The sequence below is a fragment of the Bombus impatiens genome, unplaced genomic scaffold (assembly GCF_000188095.3).
Source record: "Bombus impatiens unplaced genomic scaffold, BIMP_2.2 scf_0361, whole genome shotgun sequence".
In the NCBI taxonomy this organism is placed as follows: Eukaryota; Metazoa; Arthropoda; class Insecta; order Hymenoptera; family Apidae; genus Bombus; species Bombus impatiens.
Genome location: NT_176780.1, coordinates 243,232 through 267,758, shown reverse-complemented (window position 1 = coordinate 267,758; position 24,527 = coordinate 243,232). Strand labels below are relative to the sequence as shown.

Here is a 24,527-nt window from a genome sequence, read left to right as displayed (position 1 = left end):
GTTTAAAATGTGATAGAAGCCCTTGCAATACTATTGTTTTCTTACGTACATTTAATACTATTCTAAGATTCTTTTTAATACATATTACAGATTTTTAACATCCCAAATATACACTTATTTTTCTGCAACTGCCACTTAATATTACTCATGACAACGCAAATCGAAATGTAATTGATAAAACCAAAAAAATGTTATATTATGCACAGATAGAATTACGATTGAAATAAATAATTTTCAGTAATTATTTTAACGAATTATTTCATATCTTGAATTAACCCATGCAACGAAGGAGAAGCAATTCGAATATTAAGTATAAAAAAATATATATATTTTCTTTTTTCGACGAGTTAAAACAACTGATATTCAAAAAATCTATCTAACTTTGTTTAGAAATAAGCAATAACTTTATTGTTACGTCAGTTTGTACATTTATTGTACAAATAAATATTATACAGTATATTTTTAAGCAACTATGGCAAATACTTAATTACGTACAGGTACATAAATTCTGCTAATAGAATTTGATTATAAGATGTAACTGTATATCGATTCACGGGATTAATTACGATAATACGATTATTAGTTTTGAATCATACCTTAATATTAAACATGCATTGTAACTTGATTTCCTTCCTAAATAATGATACTGAAGAGCAATTCAATTTTTCCTGAATGTTTATTAAATCATGGTTATCCTTTTTCTTTATACACAATTTCTTTTACGATTAGAAAGTTAGTATGTATCCGCATTGATCAGGTCTTTTAAATAATTTACGAATTTATTTTATAATAAAATATCATGTTGACATTGTTATTTTAATTGTCATTAAAAAAAATGGCGTTAATTATGCAAAAAGGAAAAAGAGTGTAACATACTTAATCGTCTCTTGAGTCAATTAAATGATCCCCACATACGATATAATGTTGTAAATAAATTACAAATATAAATTAACTGTCCAGTTACATTCTCTGCATGCACCAATGTAACTGCACAAAAGAGTACACGTGATAATGCATCTTCGATTATTTTTCGTCAGATGATAATAAAATACGCTTTTTCACTTTCTAGTTAATAATTGAACACTTTTTTTCGTCTAGTGCAGTGAGGTATATTGAACATCATAATATTCTTCTTACTGGCTCTCTATAGATAGTACTAGCTTGAAACTAGTTTGAAACATCTCTTCTGCATCTTTCCGTAATCTTTTTACAGGCCTATAAATCTATAAGGAATTGAATTCAATTCGAAATATTTTATAGGTGTACCATTAAGAATTTAGAAATCGATAAAAAGATTATAGGTCGTAATGTAATAATGGAAGACAAAGATCGAAATGTAAGTGATAGCTTGATGCGATATAGCTATCGTTAATACAAACGGTGTGACTAAAATAACCATATATTACAATAGGATTTGATATATCTCAACTGTATTCGCACTATTTCTGTATTGCTTTGAAGTACCATCGAATTTTCTAAGTATACATACGTAAGAAAGTTATAACTCGTGAAAAGATGCAATTTGAAATGAAACGTTTGCACAACAACTTCGTTGATTCGCGAGAAGAGAATGATATTTCGCCGTAAACGAGTTCAGAGGTAATAAGATAAAGAAGAACACTTTTAGAATAAATTAGAAAACACTTAGGCAGTAATACGTTCATTATACCGTTAACTTTTATAACGCTTTCGCGTGATATCGGATAAATTCGTTTGAATAAATAAATGGTCTTCAGGAAATGAGGTCGTGCAAATTTTAAAATATCGGAATATTTCGAAACTTAACAACACCAGGCTAGACAATTGTACTTTCTAACAGTTTAAAGTATATGGCACATGACGAATCAATTGAACAAATCACGTTCCCAGCGTGCTTCCACGCTCCAACTTGGATAAAATCAGATCTAGATTCTTCGAATCCCTGTCGTTTCCTACCATTTCAATTAGACCTCGCAACTTAACATAAAATCAACGGAAAATATGACCATTAAAACATGATCGGATTATTTGATTATTTTTTGTACGCAAATCGAACGAATCTGGCAGCTGTACGGTTAAATATAAAAAAATATCGCTCTAATTCTTCTAACGTTATCGTACAAGAATCATCGAAGTCTCTTCTTGAGTAATGGAAGACTGATCTCTACGAACTTGCTACGAACAAAACGGATTATAGTATGTATAGTAGTTACACAAGTGCTACTATGCGTTGTCGTTGCTTTCGAAGAATTATTATGCTTACTGAACTTCGTGTTCGACCTGAAAAATGTTAAGTTCGGTGGGAGTGTGCAGCAATTTAACGAGCAAAGTGTTAAAAAAAGCGAACGCTCATCGTTCCTGCCAGAATTTTCAAATTTTCTCCATTAATACCAATTAATACCGATTAATACCGATACGATTTTCATCTCATATAGAAGTTGTGGTATGACGATCCGCTCCGTTTTGGGCCTGTGTATTGTGTGGCAACGAAGCCAGCTCGTTTCTGCTTAAATAATTCACAATTCCCGCTCCTAGGGAATCGCCCACCACGTTCACCGTCGTCCTGCAACGATCTCTGCAAATCCAACGATTAACGTTTCATATAAATCCAATATTAGCTTAATGAACAAACTAGACGAAGTATATTGGCGGGGAATGAGCAAAGACGAGTGCTTACAACAACCAATCGACAGCGATAACTAGGAAAACATCGTCAGCCGGAAGTCGAACCGTATCCAGCACCATTACCATCGTCACCAGACCTGCCTGCGGGATACCAGCTGCTCCGATACTTGCAGCAGTCGCCGTAATACTATAGAAATTTTTGTGTAAGTTTTAACGTTATATAAGGAAAACTTTGTTTTATATTTTAGTTACCTGACTGCTACCAGCTGGCCAAAGCTCAGACTAACTTGACGGACTTGCGCGATGAAAATCGCAGCCACGGCCTCGTACAGGGCTGTACCATCCATGTTAATGGTAGCACCAATCGGTAGGACGAATCTGGTAATTCGTGGATCGACGTTGTTTCGCTCTTCCAGACAATTGATAGCGATTGGAAGCGTAGCGGAACTGGAGGATGTGCCGAACGCAGTGACCAACGCTTGGGCTAAGTTGGATATGTACCTGAACGGGTTCTTTTTTGTTATTACAAAGTATAGTAATGGAAGAACTATGAAACCGTGTATAAAGAGACCAATTAAGACAGTGAGGAAGTACATTCCTAGCTGAGCGACCACTTCGTCCAGCGACTGCATGTCAGTAATTTTCGAGGCTACCAGAAAGAAGACACCCACAGGCGACAACCTGTAGAATAAAATATTTCATTATTACGCGAAAGAATTATACAGCTTATTTTCGTGATGTATAAAAATTCGTGATAACGTAGATAGAATTCGGGATGCTATTGTCTGGGATTGAATGGTACCGCGAGAAAGTTGGAGACCGGAATACCTTTCACAAGGTAGTTTCGTCAAATATGAATTTACCAAATCACCCAATGAGTAATCAACATCATGGCGCCGGATAAGGACTCGAAAAACAGGAGCAGCGGTTTGCCCTGTTCTTGCATTTTTCCTAGCGTTATACCTAGCACCGTGGCGAAGACAACCAGGCCCATGATGTTCATTCCCGGCACGCTCCTTTGCACTGGTTCCCAATCATCCATGTTATCTGTTTCAACAAACAATGTATTAAGATATTCGTCGTAACTACTATAGTTTGCTAGATATTTTAATAAAATTAGACGATTTTTCTTTTTCTTTCTTAAGGAAGATTTTAACCTGATGTACTGTTTGCCGGTTTCTGCATTTCCGTCCTATGTTGAGAGATACACGCTTCTACTAGATTCGGAGGAAACATATTCCGAATTAAGTCCATCAACGTATCGATGGTTGAAACGTTTTGAGATCGTTCTTTTGGTTTAATATCCGGATCATTTCCTACACCCGGTTGAATGCTAATTACCAAAATGATACCTGAAACGAAATCATACATTTTTTTAATACGCGTGAAACGCTTTATATCGCACCAATACCATATTGTTATCGCGAAACTACCGATGTTTATGTAAATTCTGTATCATTTGCATCTACTATATCATCTTAATATCGTTTTTCTTTTTTTTTTTTTTTGTCATTACTCCTATAATATGTCATGACGTTGTTCCTCTACATTCTACACGATACTCCGCCTGCTCTACTACTATTATATTGTCATTCTAGTATCTATATTAAATAACTTTCGAATGTCAGAAATCTCTTAGCTTTACTGACCTAATATAACGGCACTAACAGTGGTCACCATGTAATACACTATAGCGCGCATGCCAATTTTGCCGCTCAATGACAAATCGAGAGATCCAATGGCCGAGACTAAGCTAGATATAATCAGCGGTAGGATCAAGCTCTTCAACATCCTCAGAAACAGATCTCCTAAATAGTTGATGTACATGATCTCGCGGCGCGTCCATCCTTGACTCCGCACGTTCCTCAAGATAATACCGAGGATCACTCCTCCGAACACACCGACGACGGTTAAAATAGTCAGAGAATTGTGCCTGAAACACGATCGAATCTTCTCCTGTCTGGTCTTTGGCCTTTTGTTCGGCTCCTGCGGGTAATACGAAGTTCGTTCGGTGATCTTGCATTGTGTATCGGACCCTGACAATGGTGACCTGAAATAGACATTCACGATTAAATGACTTTTTTTTACAACGTACTCGCAATGGTTGTTATTCCGAAAACAGATGATTTGCCGGTACAAGGGGTTAATTGCGATAATTAGTCCCTTAACGGCGTTAACGGGTCAGATAACTTGGTTCGACTAGTTTCAACGACAACCGACTAAATGACGCGAGTATTAGAAGAAGGACAAAGAATTCCGTTACATTCTGACGAAAGGTAACGTTATGTTCAACTAGTCATGATTCTTTCGCCTATGTAACCTTTTCTCTATAATATTCATTTAGTTATTTTTACGTAGTAGCTGCTTTGGTAGTTCCTTCGAATCGTAAGTGATCGTAGTTTTTCTGGCATGTTGTTTTGCTTCTTTGCTCGATGTGTCATTCCCTATTTGCATATGCGTTGGCAACTTCGATGAATTTTATATATTCGATCTGTGAACGATCGAGAGGCATGCGTGACGCGAGTTAAGAATCTTAACACGATCGATTTCTAGGCGGAGTATACAGCTATCCTAAGCGATATTCTTAGAGTGCTCCTTCGGAAATGGTTTCGATAGCGTCTGCTTACCAAAGAAACTAAAAAATTATTTAAGTCGGTCAAACCGTTTGTTTAAGTCAAACCGTTTACGTTAGGTCATTCAAGTTACCTACGCACACAAATGAAGATTCTATTAAAATCGATAGCTTTTCTAATCTTCCATATTTGATCGTAAGTGGAAGACCTACTCTACCAGGCTCTACGAATACATTATATTTTTATAAAATAGCATTTACGTAATGTGTACAAATAGCAGCAGACTTTTTATGGTGTAATATTTTAGTCGTGACAGCGTGAAAGGTTGAAGGTCTTGAATGATTAATAGCTCATTGATAAATATGCATCCGAGTAACAGGAGTTTTAAATATAGCTATAATATATATCGATCTTATTATATTGATGTCTGGTCATATAAATATTATTTATCTATTACCTATATGCATATCGAACATCAGCGTTACAAACAACGTTATCGAACACGCACAGCGTAGCATAAATTTAAATTCAATTTGCGAGTAACTTTGACGCCTTTTAGATCTGATTTTCGACATACGATAAACGTAATTTGCTAGCCATGATTAGCAAAACGCCGAGTGTTGAAGCCACGCGTGCGATGAGTATGCAGGAAAGCACGATGATTGGCAGTCATTTGTCCTAGCTTTATTATTGTTTCTCCGCATATATTTCGCTGCGCCTTAATTCAACCATGCGTGAATAACATTTGAGTCTAATCGAATTAAAGCAGTCAATTCGTTTGACACGTAGAATTAGACGTTACTCGAACGCTTAATACTCTAATAGTTCGACTAACTTTCTACGATTACCGAATAACAAGTGAGACTAATAACTCTTGTTTTGATCTCAAGTATAGATACAAAGATATTGGATCTTAGAGTTTTTCAATACGAAACGTAAATTTCCGTGTATGTATCCACGTCTCAAATTCATCGAATTCATCGGTTTCAGATATCTGTCATCGTCGTTCAAGTTCTTCCTCATGATGCAGAAAATCGCTCGTAAAACAACACACGTATATGTTGCGAGTTAAAAATCCATTTCTATCGAACATTCCTCATTTTCAAACGAACCACGTTCCGTGGTTATACCGTGACACACGCGCTTTCAGTTTACGGTTACGAACAGTAGTTGGCTTCGATCGAGATCTTCCTCGCACGTTTTACAAATTGAGAACAAAGTAAAAGGCGCCGATGCTTATCGTAACCTATCGTTTGAACCGAGGGTCAGTAGTCTTCGTTATGATTTGATTGAGTCTTTACGAGTGACCTCGTGTTAAGTATGCTTCGAGAGAGTTGCTGGCCATTCTTGAAAGTCTTGTTGCTCGCTAGTCGATGACCTTGCCGGGAGATACGTCGTCGCCCTTTCAGCCAGTTCTTGGCTGTTCTAGCCCGATTACAAAATTTTCAAACGTTGATAATTTTCTGTTAAAGACCGTAGAACTTTAATTTGTTTATCCAATTTATCAGAATCTTTAGCCGGTATTCACGCATATTTCGTAACAATAAAATGCTACCAGCTTAGACGATGATGCAATCTTCGTTTTCTCAGACCTTCCTTTGTTTTCTTACAGGCTTTCTACCTCTCTTCTGTTGCAAATATATGGCAATTAAGCGACGCGTAGCGTTAAATTACATAAAGATTCAAATTAATATGAAACTCCTTGAACTTTGACGTTTAAATGTTGCAAAAGATCGAATAAAATGTTCTTCGCCGACAAGGTCACGCTAACGTGGATCATTCCGACAAACTAGCATCGACGTTGGCCGGGATTAATCTTAACTGGTCCGACAATTATCAAATTGTACTTTCACGGTACGGCTTTTCGAGCGATCAGTTTCTGTGCTTTCTGATGTCACTTGGAATACTGCAAAAGGAAACGGTATGGCAAAAGTGAAGGGACTGTTTACTTTTCGTAGAAATTTCATAGGCTTAAAAGTAGACGCCGGGTAAGCCGCTGTTCAGTTTCGCAATTGTATCCTTTTACGCGAATTCATTAGTCGAACCGGTGATGTAAGTGAATTACACGAACGAGAAACTTCATCTGTCTGTCAATGTCGCCTTAATGGGTCCGCGTCTCGTACGATTTTAGCGCGAATCCACCGATCCAAAGTATCTGCAAGGTCTCCAAAAAGATTCGATAAAACTCACCGATGACGACAAAACTCGTCAAGGTATTTTATAGAGTTTCAAAGATGTTTCTGTTACCACGAGTGACCAACGCGCGATATCCAATTTCCAAAACTCGCATAAATATCACTGTCCAGTGATTGGATCCAAAAGCATTAGGTCCGTCTTCAAAATTAATCGCGTCCTAATTATTTGAATAAAATCCAAAGAAAACGAAACTGAATGTGATCTGTGATGAGAAAAATGAAATATAGCAGGATGGAAGAAAAGCATAGACAAAGTTAGCGATAAGAAGCAGAGGAAAGGAAGAAAACTGAATGAATACGTACAGTTCAGTGGCGACTTCCATGATGCCCGTCTGGAGTGCTGGCCTACGTTTGCGTGGTGTTGGTATCCCGACGAAAGACGGTGGTCAACCGTTCGCATAGAGCGTCACTTCCGGTTAGCCGGAAGCGGCTGCTGTGTGTGCGGCTCGCGCCCCGATGGGGAAGGGAAGGCGGCGTGCAACGAGCAGGAGAGGTCGAGAGGCTCAAAAGGGATCGACGATATCCGATCCGTTGATCCGTTGATCGCCGATGATGGTATTGGCCTCGGATTCTAACTTCTTGGATCGCTGTTGTCACCGTAGAGGGAGGAAAGAGAAAAAAAAAGAACGAGGAACCATTATACGTATAGATCTTTATAGATCTTATTTGCGAAAGAATGATCTCGAGGATGTACAGGTATAAACTACGAGATGGTATTAGAGAGATGGTATTAAATACGTCGTACAAAATACGTGTATGTGCTTCTAAATATTAAAATATATATTATTACATGTGCTCATAAAGGTTTTGCGAAAGATGCACTTGTACCACTTTCTCGCATTGTCGAACGTTGGAGCGATCCGGAAACTTCCTTCGGGAGTTGTCGAATCTTTTTACGTTGAATCGTTTCTACGCCTAAAGTCGACGTTTTCACGAGTGGGAGGTCGTTACGGCTGACCAAAACGTTCAGGTTTCATGCGTGTCTTCTTCATATACCGTCAACCCTTATATACTACCAATGTTATAACGGTCGAAAGATACTAAGAGAATACGATACAAAGGACTCGAAGGATTCTAATTAACAGCCGGAAGCTGCTCGAATGTTCTGAATGCAAGAACGATAAATTCATCGATCCGAAGTATTTCAATTAATATGTGAAATTCCCAAGATCTTTTGCATACAAATAGATCGTATCGTACAGTGTACTTTAACTATCGCTTGCGATTATCCAACGAAATCCGATTACGAATACGAAGCGATCATCGATCTGATGAATCGAAAAAGAAGAGTAATTACATCCGGAAATCTCGAAGCTCGTCACACCATTGGTAACGGTGAGCGTGGAAGTGGCAGAGATTGGATGCGAGTGGTTCTTCGAAAGAGAGGAAGGTAAAGGTGGGCAGATACATCGTGCTCGTGGTGTAAACACTCAGGGAGAAAGTGAGTCGAGATTTTAATGAAAATGCACGTATATACGTGGTTAGGTGCTCGCGTACCGGGTGAACGTCGACGGGTACTCGTGCTCGACCAGGAGAGGATGTGTACTGATAGAGCTCTCAATCTGTGCCACCTTGGGTGGTACGATTAGCTATGGTGATCCCCCTACGACGATCTCTTCCTGCCGTGCTGGCCTATCATCGTCAGATATATTACAAATACGTGCAACTACGACCCCATCGGGAGCACCGGGTCTATTGTTTGTCGCCTGCCCTGTCTATCTCTGTTTCTCTCCTCAAATCACCTTCCTCCGATCATGTACACCGATCCCTTCCTTCCGACTTCCACAATAAACCTCCTCTTCCTCCGACGTCTCTTCTCCTAGCGGGATTAAATCGACGACAATGATGATAACGACGATATTGACGACGGTGCTCGTGGATCTTCGATCGAAGAGCGAATCGCGACGTACAGCTTCTTCGGAGATCGATGGTTTCTCGATCTGCGAAGGAAAGTTACTTGGTTAGACTTATTAGACTCGAAGAGCTCGTCGTTTCCAAAATTTCTCTGCTTTGCGTTTAAACTAATCCTACGCTCGCAACATTGACCCTTAATGATTAATGGATTAATGTAAATTTGTAAAGTTCTACAGCATCGAAACTGTTTCTTCGGTTCAAGTACGATGGATAAAGAGAAGGAACGAAAAAAAGAAATGGCAACTTCTTTTCCGTAGGCGGTCATTCGAAAGGAGGAAGGAAGTTGTAATACTTTCGGGCATCTCTGGCTGACAGGACGGGTCGAGATGGGTCAAGTTTATAATTAATTTCGTTCGGGTCGTGCGCCGAATTGAACGAAGGATGGCCACCAGTACGTTTCACGAATCTCGTATCTCGGAGTCCTAAATCGTAAAATCCTTTCACGCGTAAGGATTGCCACGGCAAAGCGGCATAAGTAGGTCATTTTTGTCGTTTCGTGTCAAGAGGAAGAAAGCTTTAACGGATTGTTCGCGCGAAACAACACCTTTCGCTGTTATTCGGGCCATTAGAGTGTTTCTTCAGTTCGACGGTATCTAGAAACAATGCGTGTTCCGCCTAGATATACATCACGATCTGTAAAAGATACGTTTCCAAATATCATATTTTTCTCCTTTTTTCGAGATTTATGGATTTCCATCAAATTTTATAGAGATACGTGTAAATGATATTACGTTTGAACGAAACCTTGATTTATTCTTCTCTTATTTCTTATTTCTTATTATTATGGCGACGAGTGGAAAGCAGAAGATACGAAATAACAATTCCTTGAACACATAGTGGTTTTTATCGCGCCGATTTATGGAAACGATTACGTATTCGTCCATAAAGAACCACTATAAATTAAACAATTATACGATAGCGCGAATGTATATTCGCGATTAGTCATCGACGCGTATTCATTACGTGATCATAACGCATGTTACGTGATCATAACTTCGTATAATTTAACGCAAGGGATCTGAGGAGTAAAGAACATTAATTACCCAGACTAATTGCAAGACCTGCTCGAATTTCAAGGTAAATTAACAACATTTTGAATGCAAACTCTCGTCTTAGTTTATAGATTTGCACGCGATCTTTGTCTTCTGTTATTATAAAAAAGAAATTAAAAAATAGAAAAACTGAGGAAAGTCAACGTAGTTCACGGACTCGTAAATTGGCCTTAACGTGCAACAGCTTCAAAGTGTTGCACGATAATGTTCATTCATTTATACTACATAAAATAGCCCCACAACCACGAATTACCGGCAATTTAATGAACTATTATAAAACCGGACCGTGACGCAATCAGCTGATGATTACAAGCAGCTATGGGATCAAAACGTAGGCGGAAACTTCGAATGTTCTTTTGTGAACGTTCCTTTGTTTTAAGTAAACGTGTACCCATCGTGTTAGACCGTTTTTGGTTTATCGAGTTAGTGAACAGCAGCACGACATACGCCTATTTTATCGTTATATCGAATAAAACGAGCAACGTATAAAAACGTTCGTTTGGGATTAAAGGACAGTAAAAGTGGCAATTAGAATGCACTGAGAGCCAAAGTGGCTCTTCTATCTCTTGATAGGCAGTAACACAGTTTAATCGAATGCAGAATGCTTTTACCATTATTGTTAATAGAAAAGGTATTTTCATTACAGTAGAATTCCATTTATCTGAACTTGTCGAACCAAGGGACAAACAGTTTGTACAATTGGAGTTCGATATAATAATAGGAGTTCGCGTATTTTCTCCGCCGCCTGTTATTTTTCGTTCACATAATAGGCGCTCGCGTGAATCCAACCAGCAAAAGTTCAGTTAATCGGGCATTAATTAAAATTTCGTTCCTATAAATCGACTTCTAGTGTACCGTGTTAAATACGCACGATGTATCATATTCATTGTAGTGTTCAGTCAGATGAATGGTTCACTTTTACCCGTACATTTAGCCGAACGAAAACGCGTTACCCTTTTCTCATTACGTGCAATTATATCGGTAAATTGATCGTCCTGCACGATGCAAATGAAATTTCATAGCGTGCTTAAAAATATGGAGAAATTGAATAAACGATACAAGAGAATTTAAATCTTTTCCTTCCAATCTGGAAACATTGGAAATTTCTATTAAAAAATTTTAATTCTCACCGATGGCAATCAAATTTCGTGCGTTTGAAACTTCTCGGTGGCGATTTGTCATTTGGCGAATGCGCAATTAGTTCCCTACCTTAACTTAATATACTATTTTTCTTTCTTTCACTAATTAACAGTTATTTAAAATGATTTTCAACGGCTATTAACTTTCATTTTCTTATAAACCTTGAATCAACCAATTAGCTACAATTGTAAAAACACTATAATTTTCAATTTTGCACGGGTATTATTACAAACATTATCTTCTCATATAACGAATATTATACGAGATAAGTTTATCAATCAAGGTCTTCCGACAGTTCGAAATACATATATGTACGTAATAAGTTTTCATGACCTCCGAAATGACTTTTCCGGATATTTTTCTATAAACGATAACCTTGATCTTTGCTGGACGACCTAGAGAGGAGGGTCTTTTTGTTATCGAATTATTCGTGTCAGTTAGCTAATAGTTCTAATTTCATCATCTTTCATTTCATCATTTATCATTTTTTCGTATAAAGTTTTAAGACAATAAACAGAGTATTATTAAGCAATATCGTGCAAGTTTCTACACGCTCGTATTTCAATGCAAATTTCAACGATAAAACTGTATCGCACAACTTACCTGACTCTCAAACAGTACGATATCAGCGTATTCATTAACAAAGTATACAGGGTGCTTGGTAACTGGTGGTACAAGCAGAAAGGGGGCGATACTACGCGAAAAAAGAAGTCGAAAATATAGAACAAAAATTTTTCGTTCGAGGCTTTGTTTTCGAGAAAATCGACTTTGAATTTTCGCTCGGTACGCGTGCACTTTACCACGTCTCGTTATAACGGATCTCACTGTAGATCGTTGTCTCGATGGAAAAATTAAAAAAAGAAATTTTTATTCTATATTTTCGACTTCTTTTTTCGCGTAGAATCACCCCCTTTCCGCTTGTACCAACCACTCTGTATACATAATTTGTTATTCGGAAACGCAGTTTATGTTCTAACACGACGAAAACGTAAACATTACTTTTGCTACACTGTTTACATTACATTAAACGAATCAATATAATGTTCAACGCTACTAAGAAAGTTGATACTTTATCGAATCGCAATATCTTTTCTCTTATTCGTCAGTTAATTCTTGTTCTTCAAACAGCTACAACAAGTGTTTCAGTGTACTATTTAATAGACTCAGGATCAAGAAAGTTACGTAACTATAAACAGCATGGCGAAGCAAGACAGTAAAAAATAAGATGCAAGCAATAGAAGATGAAGTCAATTAGACGCGGAACCGCGACGAACATAAGAAAAGAAAATGCATCTATTTCCGATAAACTAGCAATTATATTTAGTTGTGACTACATATTTATTTGCAATCAGCAGTTTCGTTTTTCGGTGATGATACGATGGCCGCTTCGTCAAATCGAACGTCATCGATGCCCATTTCTCGCTATTCTCAAATATACTATATCGGTTTGGAGATTCGTATTTGTCACGTGGTTTCCTTTCTTAAGTTACGAGCGAAACGATCGAGCAAGTTAAAGGCCGAACGAACCATAACCTCGTTTCTATTCACGGGTTTATATAAGGCATTGGTATCTCAATCTTTTCATAAAAAAAGGATGAAGTTGCATTTATCCGCAAACTTAAGAGTGAGATTTGATTATTCATGACGATTTGTTTAGCGTTATATGTCTAGACATTTATATTTTTTATTTATAATTTTAATATTTAGTTCTCCAAAAAATAGAAACATGACTGAAACAATTCGTTTGTCGAAAACATAGTACTTATTAGAAATAAAGCGATCTATAACGACTGTGATAAAAACTTCCAACGTACATTAACATAATGGTAATGAAGTTTGGAAAGATTAATGCGAGAACCATTTGTCTGCGCTCGATGATAAAATTAATGCGCGGTAAGGAAATCACTGTTCAAATAGGTGACAAGTTTAAGCAGACGTATTCGACTCTTACCTTCATAATCCTGTTAATAAATAAATATTTATTGAAAATCATCATGTCGGAAACAAACTGAAATCCCGGTGTTCCAAATGTTGGTCGTTGTGTTTGTATTATACGATCAATGTATTTAGTAGATAAGTATTATAAGATGCCCCAGAGTTTATCAAGGTAACCAACAAGGCGTCATATTTCCTGTTCATTTTATATGTACTTACATAATTTTGTATCATCATATGGCAACATGTTTACGGATATTGTAAGACTGATAAAATGACATAGTCTGCCAACGAGTATGATCATTCATTTATGTACATATATATGTATGTGATATTTGGAAGTTTTAGTCTATGGCGAGTATGCCATCTCTATAGTTTTGATCACAGTTTGTAATACGTTTATCGATAATCTAACTGTGCTACCATAATCTAACTGTGCTATCGATAATCTAACTGTGATTCTCGAATTGCTAATCTCGCTCTCACTTCGATAAATGTGAAGCTTCTCAATGATTGAGAAAGAGCTAACGTAAAATGAAAATGAGAAAATGAATGGAGATTGAAATGAAAAATCACTCGAGGAAGGTGACTCGATGAATATAACAAGTTCAGCTTTGAATCTCTTTTTATGATGTCTTGCCATAGTGTAATCGATAGTTTCATTCGTACGCGTATTTCTATTTTCCAAAATGATAATAGACAAGCAAGAACAATACATTTTACTTCTATTACTTGAAACTTGTATAAAACTTGTATCTGTTTGTTTAAAATGATAAATGATTACAAAATATGCATCTCTTTTATGATAGATGCGAATATAATGGCCAAATGCTTGATATTACGCCTATGACTATACAGTTCTTCAAACGTATGCAATTAAATATAGATTATATTCTAAAAGAACATTGTACTTACTAATGAAAAGCGTAAGTACGAAAGTCTCGTATGTATTATATCTTTTTTGTAGAACACATAATGCACGCGGAAATTTCAATTTAAAATTAAAAACCCGCGTTTTATTATACATCCAGCTCGTAGAAGTCTAAGATACAAAATCATAAACGATGAAAAACAGACTTAAGTATCTTTTCATAATTATCTCTTGGTACTTTTATATTTTTATCACCGACACGTGTTAGGACTGTATCGTATATTTCTTTCAAATTTGCAAATCACAAGATTGCATTCTGTACTTCCCCATACCAAGGAATATTTGTATTTACAAGCTATAATTTTCTAACTTTGAACAAACAAAATATTAAATTTTTTAACGTTAATTAAAACTCGTATATTGATACAATTGTGACGATTGTGACAAGTTATGCAGGACATAAGTGGACCCCATTTATATTTGAACAGTTTTTAAAACACATAATAACTTTTTTAAAATTGAACCAAACGACTTGAAGTTTTTTGACGAGTTAGAGGGATCATCCGGATGACGTATAAACAAAATTTTAAAGAAATTGCAATTAATCGGAATCACGAAGAAATAAGTAAAGGCCACATTTTGTAACATTTTTATCTCAACTTCTAAAGAAAATTTAAAGGACACGTTTCAAAGATATATACCGGTTGTACACAAGCTGAAATTGATGAAAAAATGATGAAAATCGCAGTTTTTCACGATTTTCAGTCTAAAATCTAAAGATTCGTACATCTTTCGACACCTGTCGCATATTTTCGCATCAACCGATTTCGATAAAATGTTCAGCATGTATATAACTGGCACAAATCTTCGAAACTAATCAGGAAAAACTAATTGCAATTTTTTTTTAATTTTGTTTATACGTCATCTACTAAACAATCCTTCTAACTTGCAAAAAAAAAAAGTCGTCGTTTGGTTCGATTTTAATAAAGTTGTTCTGTTTTAAAGCGCGTACGAATATTAATAGAAACTATCGCATAATTAAAGTAGAAATGAAATTTCTTACCTGTAGCAATTGTGCGTCGATGATTTTTGTCTATTTCTGTATTTGGAACAAAACACTACGCGTGCACATTAAATACGCACCGATTTCGTTTGCGATAAAACGCGTTTACGAAGACGATTGTTTACTGGAAAAATTATAACAGGTTCGTTTCGACTCAGATGATAGAAAGAACAAAAGGCATGTGCAAACACGACGCTCCACTCGCGATTTCATGTACCTATACTCTGTGATGACAGTCGCGGGACTGTGCTACAACTAGAAGCATCTAATTCGAACCAAATGTTCGAAAAGCGCGCGGGTGGTGGGGAAATTGGAAAGAAGGGAGAAAGAAACCAGTTCTATGGGCCGCTTGACGTGATTGGTGCTCGAGTAACTTTCAGTTACTGGTTGGGCCAATCGCGTTCACCTACTTGAATTGTAGTTCCACCAGTTGATGCACGTCCTCTGCGCAAAGGCGGTAAACCATAAGCGATTCTATCGGAATTTAAATTGTATTGCTAAATCCGTTTGTTAAGAGCATAATTAAAATTAATAAAATACGCGTATATATAAGGAATATTCCATATTGAAGTAAATTATTTTAATTTGTTTTTATTTGATACACGCGTGTATACGTGTACTTTCTTAAAGCAATAGGAAATATTACAGTTCAATTCGAATATTTTAAAGTGTATGTACATTACATAGTTAACTGACAATATTCAGGACGTAGCTTAAAATTGAGGGCAGCAGGAGCGACGGTACTCAGCCAACTGACTATTTTGTTTTTACTGAAAGGAAAGAAAATAATTCATTCATTTGTGATTATAAATAATTATACTATTGCTAAATATTTACAAGACGATTTTTTATTTCTTTCTATACCCCTTACCTGTTACTTGTAATTTGCAGAAGCTCATGAGACATACAAGGATGCAAGTGTAGAAAAGGTGTACCTAATATAGGATGTATAGCTTGAGATAAATCCTTATATTTCACTTCTCCGTTACGAACGAGGGATTGTGCTTCTTCCGCGGATATTGGATTAATACCTGGGAAATCTACAAAAGTTAATTATACAAAAAAACGTCAAACACATGAAACGGTTGTATGAAAAGATGATAAGAAAACGGCGAATTCGTTTAAAAATACAAAACACTGAAAAATTATTCGCAAATTCATGCATTGCCGTAAAACATAGATTTCCTCTATTTCTCTCTCCTTCAGTCATTCTTAATCTCTTTGCTGACTTCTTAGCCTAGTTTGAGATAGGCTACAATCGAAGGAACAATCAGCATTATATCGCCTGCCGCTTTCAACAGGCTGTACATACCCGATTAAGGTCTAGTGGTGATCAGAGAACAATTGTAATAGATGTTTCGTATTTTGATGTATAGTCGTTATAAAATTAACGACATTCACAAGATATCGTTAAAAATGAATCGTAAAAATGATCTTTTTTTTCTTTGTAACGTTTTTTTAGAATTTTCCAATAGTTCGAATAAATATGGCGCGCTCACCTGATTTCCATCCATTAAAATAAAGTATCGGGACGCTGTAGCTCATGGACCATAACACATGATGTTCTGTAACTAATGGTCTCTCGATAGGACAAGTGGCCTCGAAAGGATCTTCTTTCAATACAAAGTCGAAATCATCAGCGGAGTCGTTATTTTCTGGTGTCGAATAATCATTTAAGTTACTATTACTGCATATGTATTGTCTTTCTTGGTGGACAATGTACGCCTCTCCTGGCACATCCTGCAAATCGTGTATAGATATTTGCTATTTTAAAAATCTCTATTTGTTTAGGGATCTCAAACAGTAAAAAATAACGGTCACCTTATTACCTCGAAGTTCCCATCGATCAGAGATTTCACTCGACATTTCTACGAACCTTTCAGCATTCTCGAGAAATTCATCCCACGTGATCGTACCTGGGCCATCCATTGATATTTGTCAAATCAGACAAATGTGGTACTAGTTGTTTCTATACTTGTTTGCAATGTATTATGAAGGTAAACCTTTACGTTCTAAGAATTCACAGCCCTGGTGACAAGCAACAAATTTCGTAAAAATTTATTATGTATAATTACTATGTATTCAGTTCTACATTATAGAATTATAGCTTTATACATTACACAGCACACGAATTATTTGTTACATTGTGTTCTATACAAGGTACAAGTATATGGGTATTTACTAATAAGTAACGAAAATAAATTACAAATCAAGGAGTCCTTTTAATTCCGCGAAAATAAAACGCTACTACGCCAGTAATAATATTAATTCTGTTGCGATTTACAGATTTTTATATAAAAATCTTGCTTTAATGTTTTAAGAAAAACTTTAGCAAAAAATTAATGTTAGAAATTCTTCCGCATTTTCCTCAAATTGAAGAAATTCCTTAACAATAGAAAAAGGCAACAGAGTTAAAGATAAAAAGATCTATACATTTCCTTTTAAAACTCAATATCTTACAATTGAGTTTCTTAATTGAAAGACTCGAGACTAATTTATAGTACATAGAATAAACAAAGATATTTGATCATAATAGATTCTACTGTTTTCTTATAAGTATGAACCTTTTGAAATAATTGTTCATAGTTTATAAAAATCAATGATACATTAATTCCATGATGAAGTTGAGAAAGGGGAAGCTGTACACCCGAAGGAATGGCTTGTCTCTTTTCTGTCCGACCCCTCGACGCTCAGTCAATTGTCGGCTATTTTGCATCGGCAATGTTCGCTAGTATTCGGTCATGTTCGGTTATCCCCGCTATTGGATACCTGCGCCGAGAGCTTGTATAATGTACGTGTGCGGTGTATACACAGATATACCCACCATGGAACAGTTAGCATCCAATAGCAGGTAAAGTGCAACCAGGAATGTAGCAATAATAGGTGCAATTGCACATAAGTATCTATTTTTCTATTACTAATTTTTACAACGCGTCCCCGATAAATATCTTACAAATAATATATCTAGTCTTTTATAAAATGTTATTCTGTATTTTTCTTACATTAATAAAAAAAATGAGTTCTTCAAACTTTTAAGATAGAAGTACATAAAAAATTTTAGTTTTATATACATTAATAAAATGAACGAAAAAGATGGTAGATGAAAACATCATAGGATAGTTACAGCAAAATTTAGACTATTCAATTTGGAATTTATTAAAATGAGAAAATATCAACTTTACAACTATCGATGGATATACAGTAAAATTTCTATTAAAGAAATCAAAATAAAAGATTTATGAAAAGATACATAATACAAAAAAATCATTCAAATCTTCAAATATGCACCATGAGTAAATCTAAATAAATCTGAAATAAAACCTAAATAAATAATCTTTGAAAAATCTGGTAGCCCTCTGATCACTCTGGTAGCCCTAGTGTTAAAGTGAGATAATAAAGCGGAGTAATAAAATTTAACTTACGTACGGTCCTGACGTGAAAACCAATGGTTGCGCGCGCAGCTTTTATGACCTATAGACGCAAAAAGGACAGAGAAGAGACAAGAAAGAGAAAGACAGCAGTGCTTCCCGTATTCCGTATATATGTGTGCGTGTGAGAACTGCGCGTAAGCCGTGTACGAAACACATTTCCGATCTTGTGCGTGTTTATACAAAAATAAGTTCACTTATATGTTGTGATTGTGTGTGTAAAAGTGACACCGTGGTTCGTTCACTACCTGCTAGGTAGGTGTGATAGAAGAAGGAAAAAGGAAACAAAATAGAAACAAACTCCTATTGGTCGTCCTGTATGTAAGACCATCGAAGTATACGCATTGAGGATCGTAAAATCGGCGTGTCGCTAAAGTGAACTTCACTTCTGACGAGGTGAAATACGAGTGTGTATGTCTGTCTGTTTGTCTGTATCTTTAATGAGGTGAGACGGGACGAGGTGAAGCTTAGTTATAGGTGAGGTGAGGTAAGGTGAGCAGCGAGAGCGAGCCGCAGCTAAAGAGAGTGAAGAGTGAAGAGAGTGAAGTGACCGAGCGCTACTTGGGCATCGCAGTGAGAGGACGCACCGTCGTTTATGTTGAATTTGTAAGACGCAACTTATGTACCACGTAGGTTTTTTTTGATAATCAGTGAAGGAAAAAAGTTAAAGGAAAGGAAACAAAAGGGAAGAAAAAAGGCAAAGTGAGCTGCATTATAGGGGGGAGAAAGAATATAGTGGGAAGTCTACGAACGATGACGACGCGCGTTCGTTCCGCGGTCATGCGTCCACAATTGGCCGAGCCATGATGCGAAGTACTCTATCTAGTATAGGCTGCTGGCCGCGGCAGTGGTACGACGTGTTCGTAACGTGTGTGTGACCCGATAGAAAATACAATAATTCTCTGTTTCTGATAGTTACGTTTCTTCCATTGAAACAAGTGTGTTAAAAAGTAGAAACATATACCTTCGAAAATCTAAGAACCACGAGTATAGGTATAGTAATTAGAAGCATATATTAAGTTGTACTTTCTGCCAGTTCGTGCGGGACTTGCCACGGTGTCGGACATTGCTATCTGTGGAACGAAAACGGTGGTTCTGTTTACATTGGAAAAATTGACAGTCTTCGAGGATGTACTCGAAGGGGAAGGGGACTACGGTACCCTCAGATTCTCAAGCAAGAGAAAAGTAAGTATTATTTTTTATAATAAAATCTATCGTGCATTATGTATTTGTTGAAATAAGCGAGAAGGAGAAAAAAATTTTACCAATTGATCGACCAGTGACTCCATTTTTTTTTCTTTATACCAAGCGTGCGTATACTACGTATATGCGTGTAGTAGGTAGTAGTTGATCTGCAAACCGGGCGATCGGATTCGTCGAATAATTCCGGCTTACTTAACGCTGGAACTACCACAGTAATAAAAATCACAAATTTCTATTTTCTCATGGAAATTTTATAGATTTATTACAATAAATTTTTCTGGATTCGAATGATTTTTTTTTATAAAGTTTGTTTGTGATAAATTCTTGTTTTTCCTCTTGCATTATATGTGTATTTTTTCATATATTTTTTATTTTAACTTCTTTGATACAAGTTTTATATTATAATTATTGAAGATAATATTTATGAGCTCTGTTATAATGAATATGAGAAAATCTTGATACAAACTTAATGAATTAAAATAAAATAGTTAATACGTATTTTTGTAAAATTTCTTGTGATTTATAAGGAATCTAAAAAAATCTAGTTTTGTAATTAATTTTTTTCAATTGTAATTAATTATCGTTGTGAAATTAATCTAACAAATTTAGTTTTGAACTTTTATGAATCTTATTGTTTATCTAAAATTGTCTTCCCTGCAATGTGATTTATCGTAAATTCGACTGAAGTGTATGCTATGACTCACTAGAATTACTTGTCTGGCAAAGCAGGCCGATCGGGCGCCATGTTTTTATCGTTTGCAACTTGCAACCAAGAAACAGTTTACGAAAAAATTAGTACGATAACACCTTCCATGACACCAATCATTAAAAATGTAATTTTTTAAATACTGATAAATAATTCTAATTGTTCTTTCTTAGTTTTAAAAATATTATTCTGCGACTGTACTGCTTAATTTTTTGCATTTAGAAAAGTTTCTAATTTTTTAGTTTTGTTTGATAAGTTCGTTTATATGCTAATAAAACTATAGAAATATCACTTATTAACTGTGATTGTACATTATTTATATTGTGTTTGTATTGTGAAATATTATAAAATCTAATATGCGTAAATATTTTGCCCAGATGCTTGTATTTTGTATTACGTATTGGTATTTCAATATGAATATTTTATAAATTAAACATTTATCGTTGTGAGTATACCTCTTTGGAAACGATAAACAACATTTTTATGTTACATAAAGTATTATTATATAATATGAAAATAATTTAAAATCAAAAAAATAAATTAGTTTTATATTTATTTACAGATTATTTATAATATTTCAGGTTAGCCCTGTATGTGTACGAGTACTTATTACATGTTGGTGCACAAAAGGCGGCGCAAACATTTTTGTCAGAGGTAATGATTTCAAATTGTTTTGAAAATTTAATGAAACCTGTGAAAAAAACGATTATATATTATTGGTATAATTATATTTTATTTTGTTACATAGATACGGTGGGAAAAAAATATCACTCTTGGTGAACCGCCTGGATTTTTGCATTCTTGGTGGTGGTAAGCATTAGACATTGTTTTATTCTTCTGCTATAAAAATAACAAAATTGCATTTTATTTATAAAATATTAATTTTCTTCAGAAAACATATTCATAATTTAATATAGTTTTCCTATTTATATACATATAAAATAATCAATTAAAAATATTTCAGCGTATTTTGGGACCTATATTCAGCAGCACCAGAACGACGGGATTCCTGTGAACACAGCAATGAAGCCAAAGCTTTTCATGATTATGTTAGTATAATTTTATAATGTGAAAGTTATAATTATATATTACAAATGTATAAACAAGAGATTATTTTTGTTCTCAGGGTTTTGTGAATAGCGGTTATGGTGTTAATGGCATTGCCCATGTAAGTTGAGTTGTATTATTTTTCATACATAAGAAATATGTTTATTCAATCATAATGATCTACCCTACATGAGTATTTTGATATGATCTAAGACCATGTACTTCTAAACTAGAGTATGTAGATAACAGGGATTGTTACTAAAGTTTGCATGTACATCTAACTGGCATTTAAATAAATTATTAGATGTTGAAATTTGACTGGTAGATAATTATCAAATGATTACAGAATGCTGGTCCAGCGCCTTCACCTATAGGGCAAATGCCACCCAATGATGGTATGCCTGGTGGTCCAATGCCTCCTGCTTTCTTTCCAGTAAGTTTTTTTACATCTTTATACTGATAACAATATTATTTCACTTAATTTCATTGTGTGAATCAAAAAATGTGAAGAGTATTTGAATTATCTATGTCTGTTTATGTATTTTGTTAATGAATAATTACATTTATGTTCTGTTGTTTAAATATGAGTAACAAGATTAGATAAATATTTATTTTTTATAGAAAACATTATTATTTATTAACGATAGTTTCTTATTTCAAAGCAATCAACTATGAATTTTGAAATTCTCCTACTATAGCCTATAGTATAGTATAATTAATATTGTGAAATATGCCTTTTATGTCTATATGTGCACATATACATACATCATGTGTATATTGTGTTTCAAGAAAGGGAGGGCAAGAAAATAAAAAAATAGTTTTACTGCATATGATTATACATAATATAATATTGTAATCTAAGATATATTATTAAAAATTTTTAAACTTAATTCTTCTAAAAGGAATAAAAACATTATAATCTTTACAATCTTTATTATAGGGAAATCAGACATATTAACTGTATATAAACACATATCACAATATTTATATGTATATACATACATAAATATGTATAAATATCTGTTATCATTGTTATGCCTAGTTACAATTCTCATGCATTATAATTCTACACTTGATTCAAAGCTCTTAACATTTTATTAAATACATCAAGTATAATAAACGTTAGTAAATAAAATTTCTTCTAACTGTAGATTGTTATTAATCAAGTACAGATTGTTAATAAATTTACATTACATATTATTAAATACACCTTATAATAATATATATATATTTCTTGACATTGATTTTTCGGGATAAACAATAATGTTTCAATTTTACATAATACATAATCTAATTATCTATGATACTTATCTATGATACTGTCATTATCTATGATACTGTCATAATAAATAGCTATATTTTATGGAAAACAATTCTATAAATATGATAGTAATTTGTATACTTTAGTATATGATAGTAATTTGTATATGATAGTAATTTGTATAAAAGATCTGTTATATTATACTTATTTCATGTATAATCAGACCCAAGTGTTACTAATTAGTACTAATGTTTCTTACACATAATAACACAATCCTGTACAATGTTATTCATCTGATTACTGTCAATGTACACAGTGCCCTTGAAACATATATTTTGTTTTGAAACAAGTGTACATTTGGATAAGATTCTCATGCCATGCTTGTCTATACTGTATCTATGTACTTATTTTCTCTCTGCTATGTATCTAACACTTGTATGTGCGTTCCTTTACCATTTTCACTTTTTGATCTCCTCTCTGCATAAAGCAGATTTCAGAAACTTACCAGGAAAAATTTTGTATAGATGTTAGAGAATAGTTTTAGTTTGAATAATTTTATATTGTAGGTCTATAATTGACAGTGTTCTACCTTGTGCTGACTTTAGTTCTGTGCAAGAACTTCACAGTTGTTTTGCAATAATAAAGTATTGAATATATTTATTGAACTACATTGACAAAATATATTTGTTCCTTCATTCAAGTTATTACTTATAATACTTCTGATCTACCTTGATATCTTAGTATAACGATTTTCAGTCTGAGTTCTGAAAATGAAAGCATATATTTACTCCTAGAATAATATTTTAAGACGGATTTATCTTTCTACAATTCTTAATATATAACAAACTATAAAGATTAAAAATGTCAGCTAAGGTCACACTTTTTAGGATTTCTAATATATTTAATATAAAAGCCTGCATAGATAGTAGTCTAGCATTCAGTACAAGCGGTCTACGAATTTAGCGAAAATAATATATGACCATCCTTTACATCATGGAAAAGATCAAATTTATATCTATATATGAAATACACATATTTTATGTAGTATAAGTTAAGTATACCCTTAGAAACTATAAACATTATATTCTGTATAAATGGATAGTTTAATGATTCTATGAGAAAAATATATTCTCGTTGACCGCTTATTATAACATCTAAATAACAATATAAGTAGGTGAAAAAAATGTCTAGTTATGCATATATTGCTTGTTCGAATATTTATTGCCTTCTAAATCATTTTAGGATAACGATGTATACGTTCAGATAGAAACAACACGATCTCACTTTGATACATCCAAATATATCCATGAAAGAAAATTATTTTATATATATATTTTTATTTATTTATTTATCTTTTTTTTTAATTATCAAAATTTTGTTTTAGTGTGAAATGGGCGGGAGGGAGGGTGTCCTCAGGCATTTAGTATCAAATTTTACTTCGTGGACAAAGTCGTAATTACGAAATAAAGTATTGATTAACGTATGTAGGCTGAAATAAGTATCGTAAATGTAATCTTTATTGGAAACAATATTTA

General features: G+C 34.6%; 3 protein-coding genes across 14 annotated transcripts in view; 1 reads left to right on the top strand and 2 right to left on the bottom strand.

Annotated features, from left to right (window-relative positions):
* Positions 1–408: 408 nt before the first annotated feature.
* Positions 409–15,613, bottom strand: LOC100744809 (excitatory amino acid transporter 1). 4 transcript variants are annotated; one of them, XM_012385933.3, is made up of 9 exons: positions 15,348–15,610; positions 8,870–9,312; positions 7,676–7,959; positions 4,254–4,654; positions 3,762–3,956; positions 3,468–3,651; positions 2,857–3,285; positions 2,657–2,791; positions 409–2,554 (listed from the first exon to the last, which is right to left on the bottom strand). In XM_012385933.3, exons 3-9 carry the CDS (start codon positions 7,693–7,695, stop codon positions 2,407–2,409), a joined length of 1,512 nt encoding a protein of 503 aa, XP_012241356.1. In that variant the 5' UTR covers positions 7,696–7,959; positions 8,870–9,312; positions 15,348–15,610; the 3' UTR covers positions 409–2,406. The 4 variants fall into 4 exon arrangements, with proteins under 4 accessions (XP_012241356.1, XP_012241355.1, XP_012241357.1 ...); XM_012385932.3 differs by having other exon boundaries at positions 7,676–7,950; XM_012385934.3 differs by lacking the exon at positions 8,870–9,312 and having other exon boundaries at positions 15,348–15,613.
* Positions 15,614–15,918: 305 nt separating this feature from the next.
* Positions 15,919–19,064, bottom strand: LOC100749206 (ubiquitin-like-conjugating enzyme ATG10). Of its 3 annotated transcripts, none has more exons than XM_012385911.3 (5): positions 18,770–19,064; positions 17,169–17,375; positions 16,847–17,087; positions 16,219–16,387; positions 15,919–16,117 (listed from the first exon to the last, which is right to left on the bottom strand). In XM_012385911.3, the coding sequence occupies exons 2-5, from the start codon at positions 17,274–17,276 to the stop codon at positions 16,027–16,029; spliced, it is 609 nt and encodes a 202-aa protein (XP_012241334.1). In that variant the 5' UTR covers positions 17,277–17,375; positions 18,770–19,064; the 3' UTR covers positions 15,919–16,026. The 3 variants fall into 3 exon arrangements, with proteins under 3 accessions (XP_012241334.1, XP_012241335.1, XP_012241333.1); XM_012385912.3 differs by lacking the exon at positions 18,770–19,064 and adding an exon at positions 17,954–18,261; XM_012385910.3 differs by lacking the exon at positions 18,770–19,064 and adding an exon at positions 17,912–18,260.
* LOC100744568 (single-stranded DNA-binding protein 3) overlaps positions 18,926–24,527 on the top strand; it is a 21,520-nt gene continuing 15,918 nt past the window's right edge. The window contains exons 1-7 of one of the 7 annotated variants that reach the window (XM_012385904.3): positions 18,930–19,381; positions 19,812–19,960; positions 21,266–21,338; positions 21,433–21,494; positions 21,649–21,733; positions 21,811–21,852; positions 22,078–22,164. In XM_012385904.3, coding sequence (XP_012241327.1) covers positions 19,905–19,960; positions 21,266–21,338; positions 21,433–21,494; positions 21,649–21,733; positions 21,811–21,852; positions 22,078–22,164 — 405 coding nt within the window. In that variant the 5' untranslated portion in view covers positions 18,930–19,381; positions 19,812–19,904. Of the gene's footprint in view, positions 19,961–20,722; positions 20,812–21,265; positions 21,339–21,432; positions 21,495–21,648; positions 21,734–21,810; positions 21,853–22,077; positions 22,165–24,527 lie in introns of those variants that run through there. The other 6 variants (XM_012385908.3, XM_012385905.3, XM_033320851.1 and 3 more) reach the window with 6 other exon arrangements.

Excerpts from the sequence above, each read along its gene's own strand:
- LOC100749206 (XM_012385911.3), bottom strand. The coding sequence starts at position 17,276 with ATGGATGGCCCAGGTACGATCACGTGGGATGAATTTCTCGAGAATGCT. Across the intron at positions 17,088-17,168 it reads GGGAACTTCGAGGTAATAAG|GATGTGCCAGGAGAGGCGTA; the intron begins GTGACCGTTATT and ends CACGATTTGCAG. Across the intron at positions 16,118-16,218 it reads CTGCAAATTACAAGTAACAG|TAAAAACAAAATAGTCAGTT; the intron begins GTAAGGGGTATA and ends CTTTCCTTTCAG.
- LOC100744809 (XM_012385934.3), bottom strand. The coding sequence starts at position 7,695 with ATGGAAGTCGCCACTGAACT. Across the intron at positions 3,652-3,761 it reads ACCGGCAAACAGTACATCAG|ATAACATGGATGATTGGGAA; the intron begins GTTAAAATCTTC and ends TTGTTGAAACAG. Across the intron at positions 3,286-3,467 it reads ATTACTCATTGGGTGATTTG|GTTGTCGCCTGTGGGTGTCT; the intron begins GTAAATTCATAT and ends TTTATTCTACAG.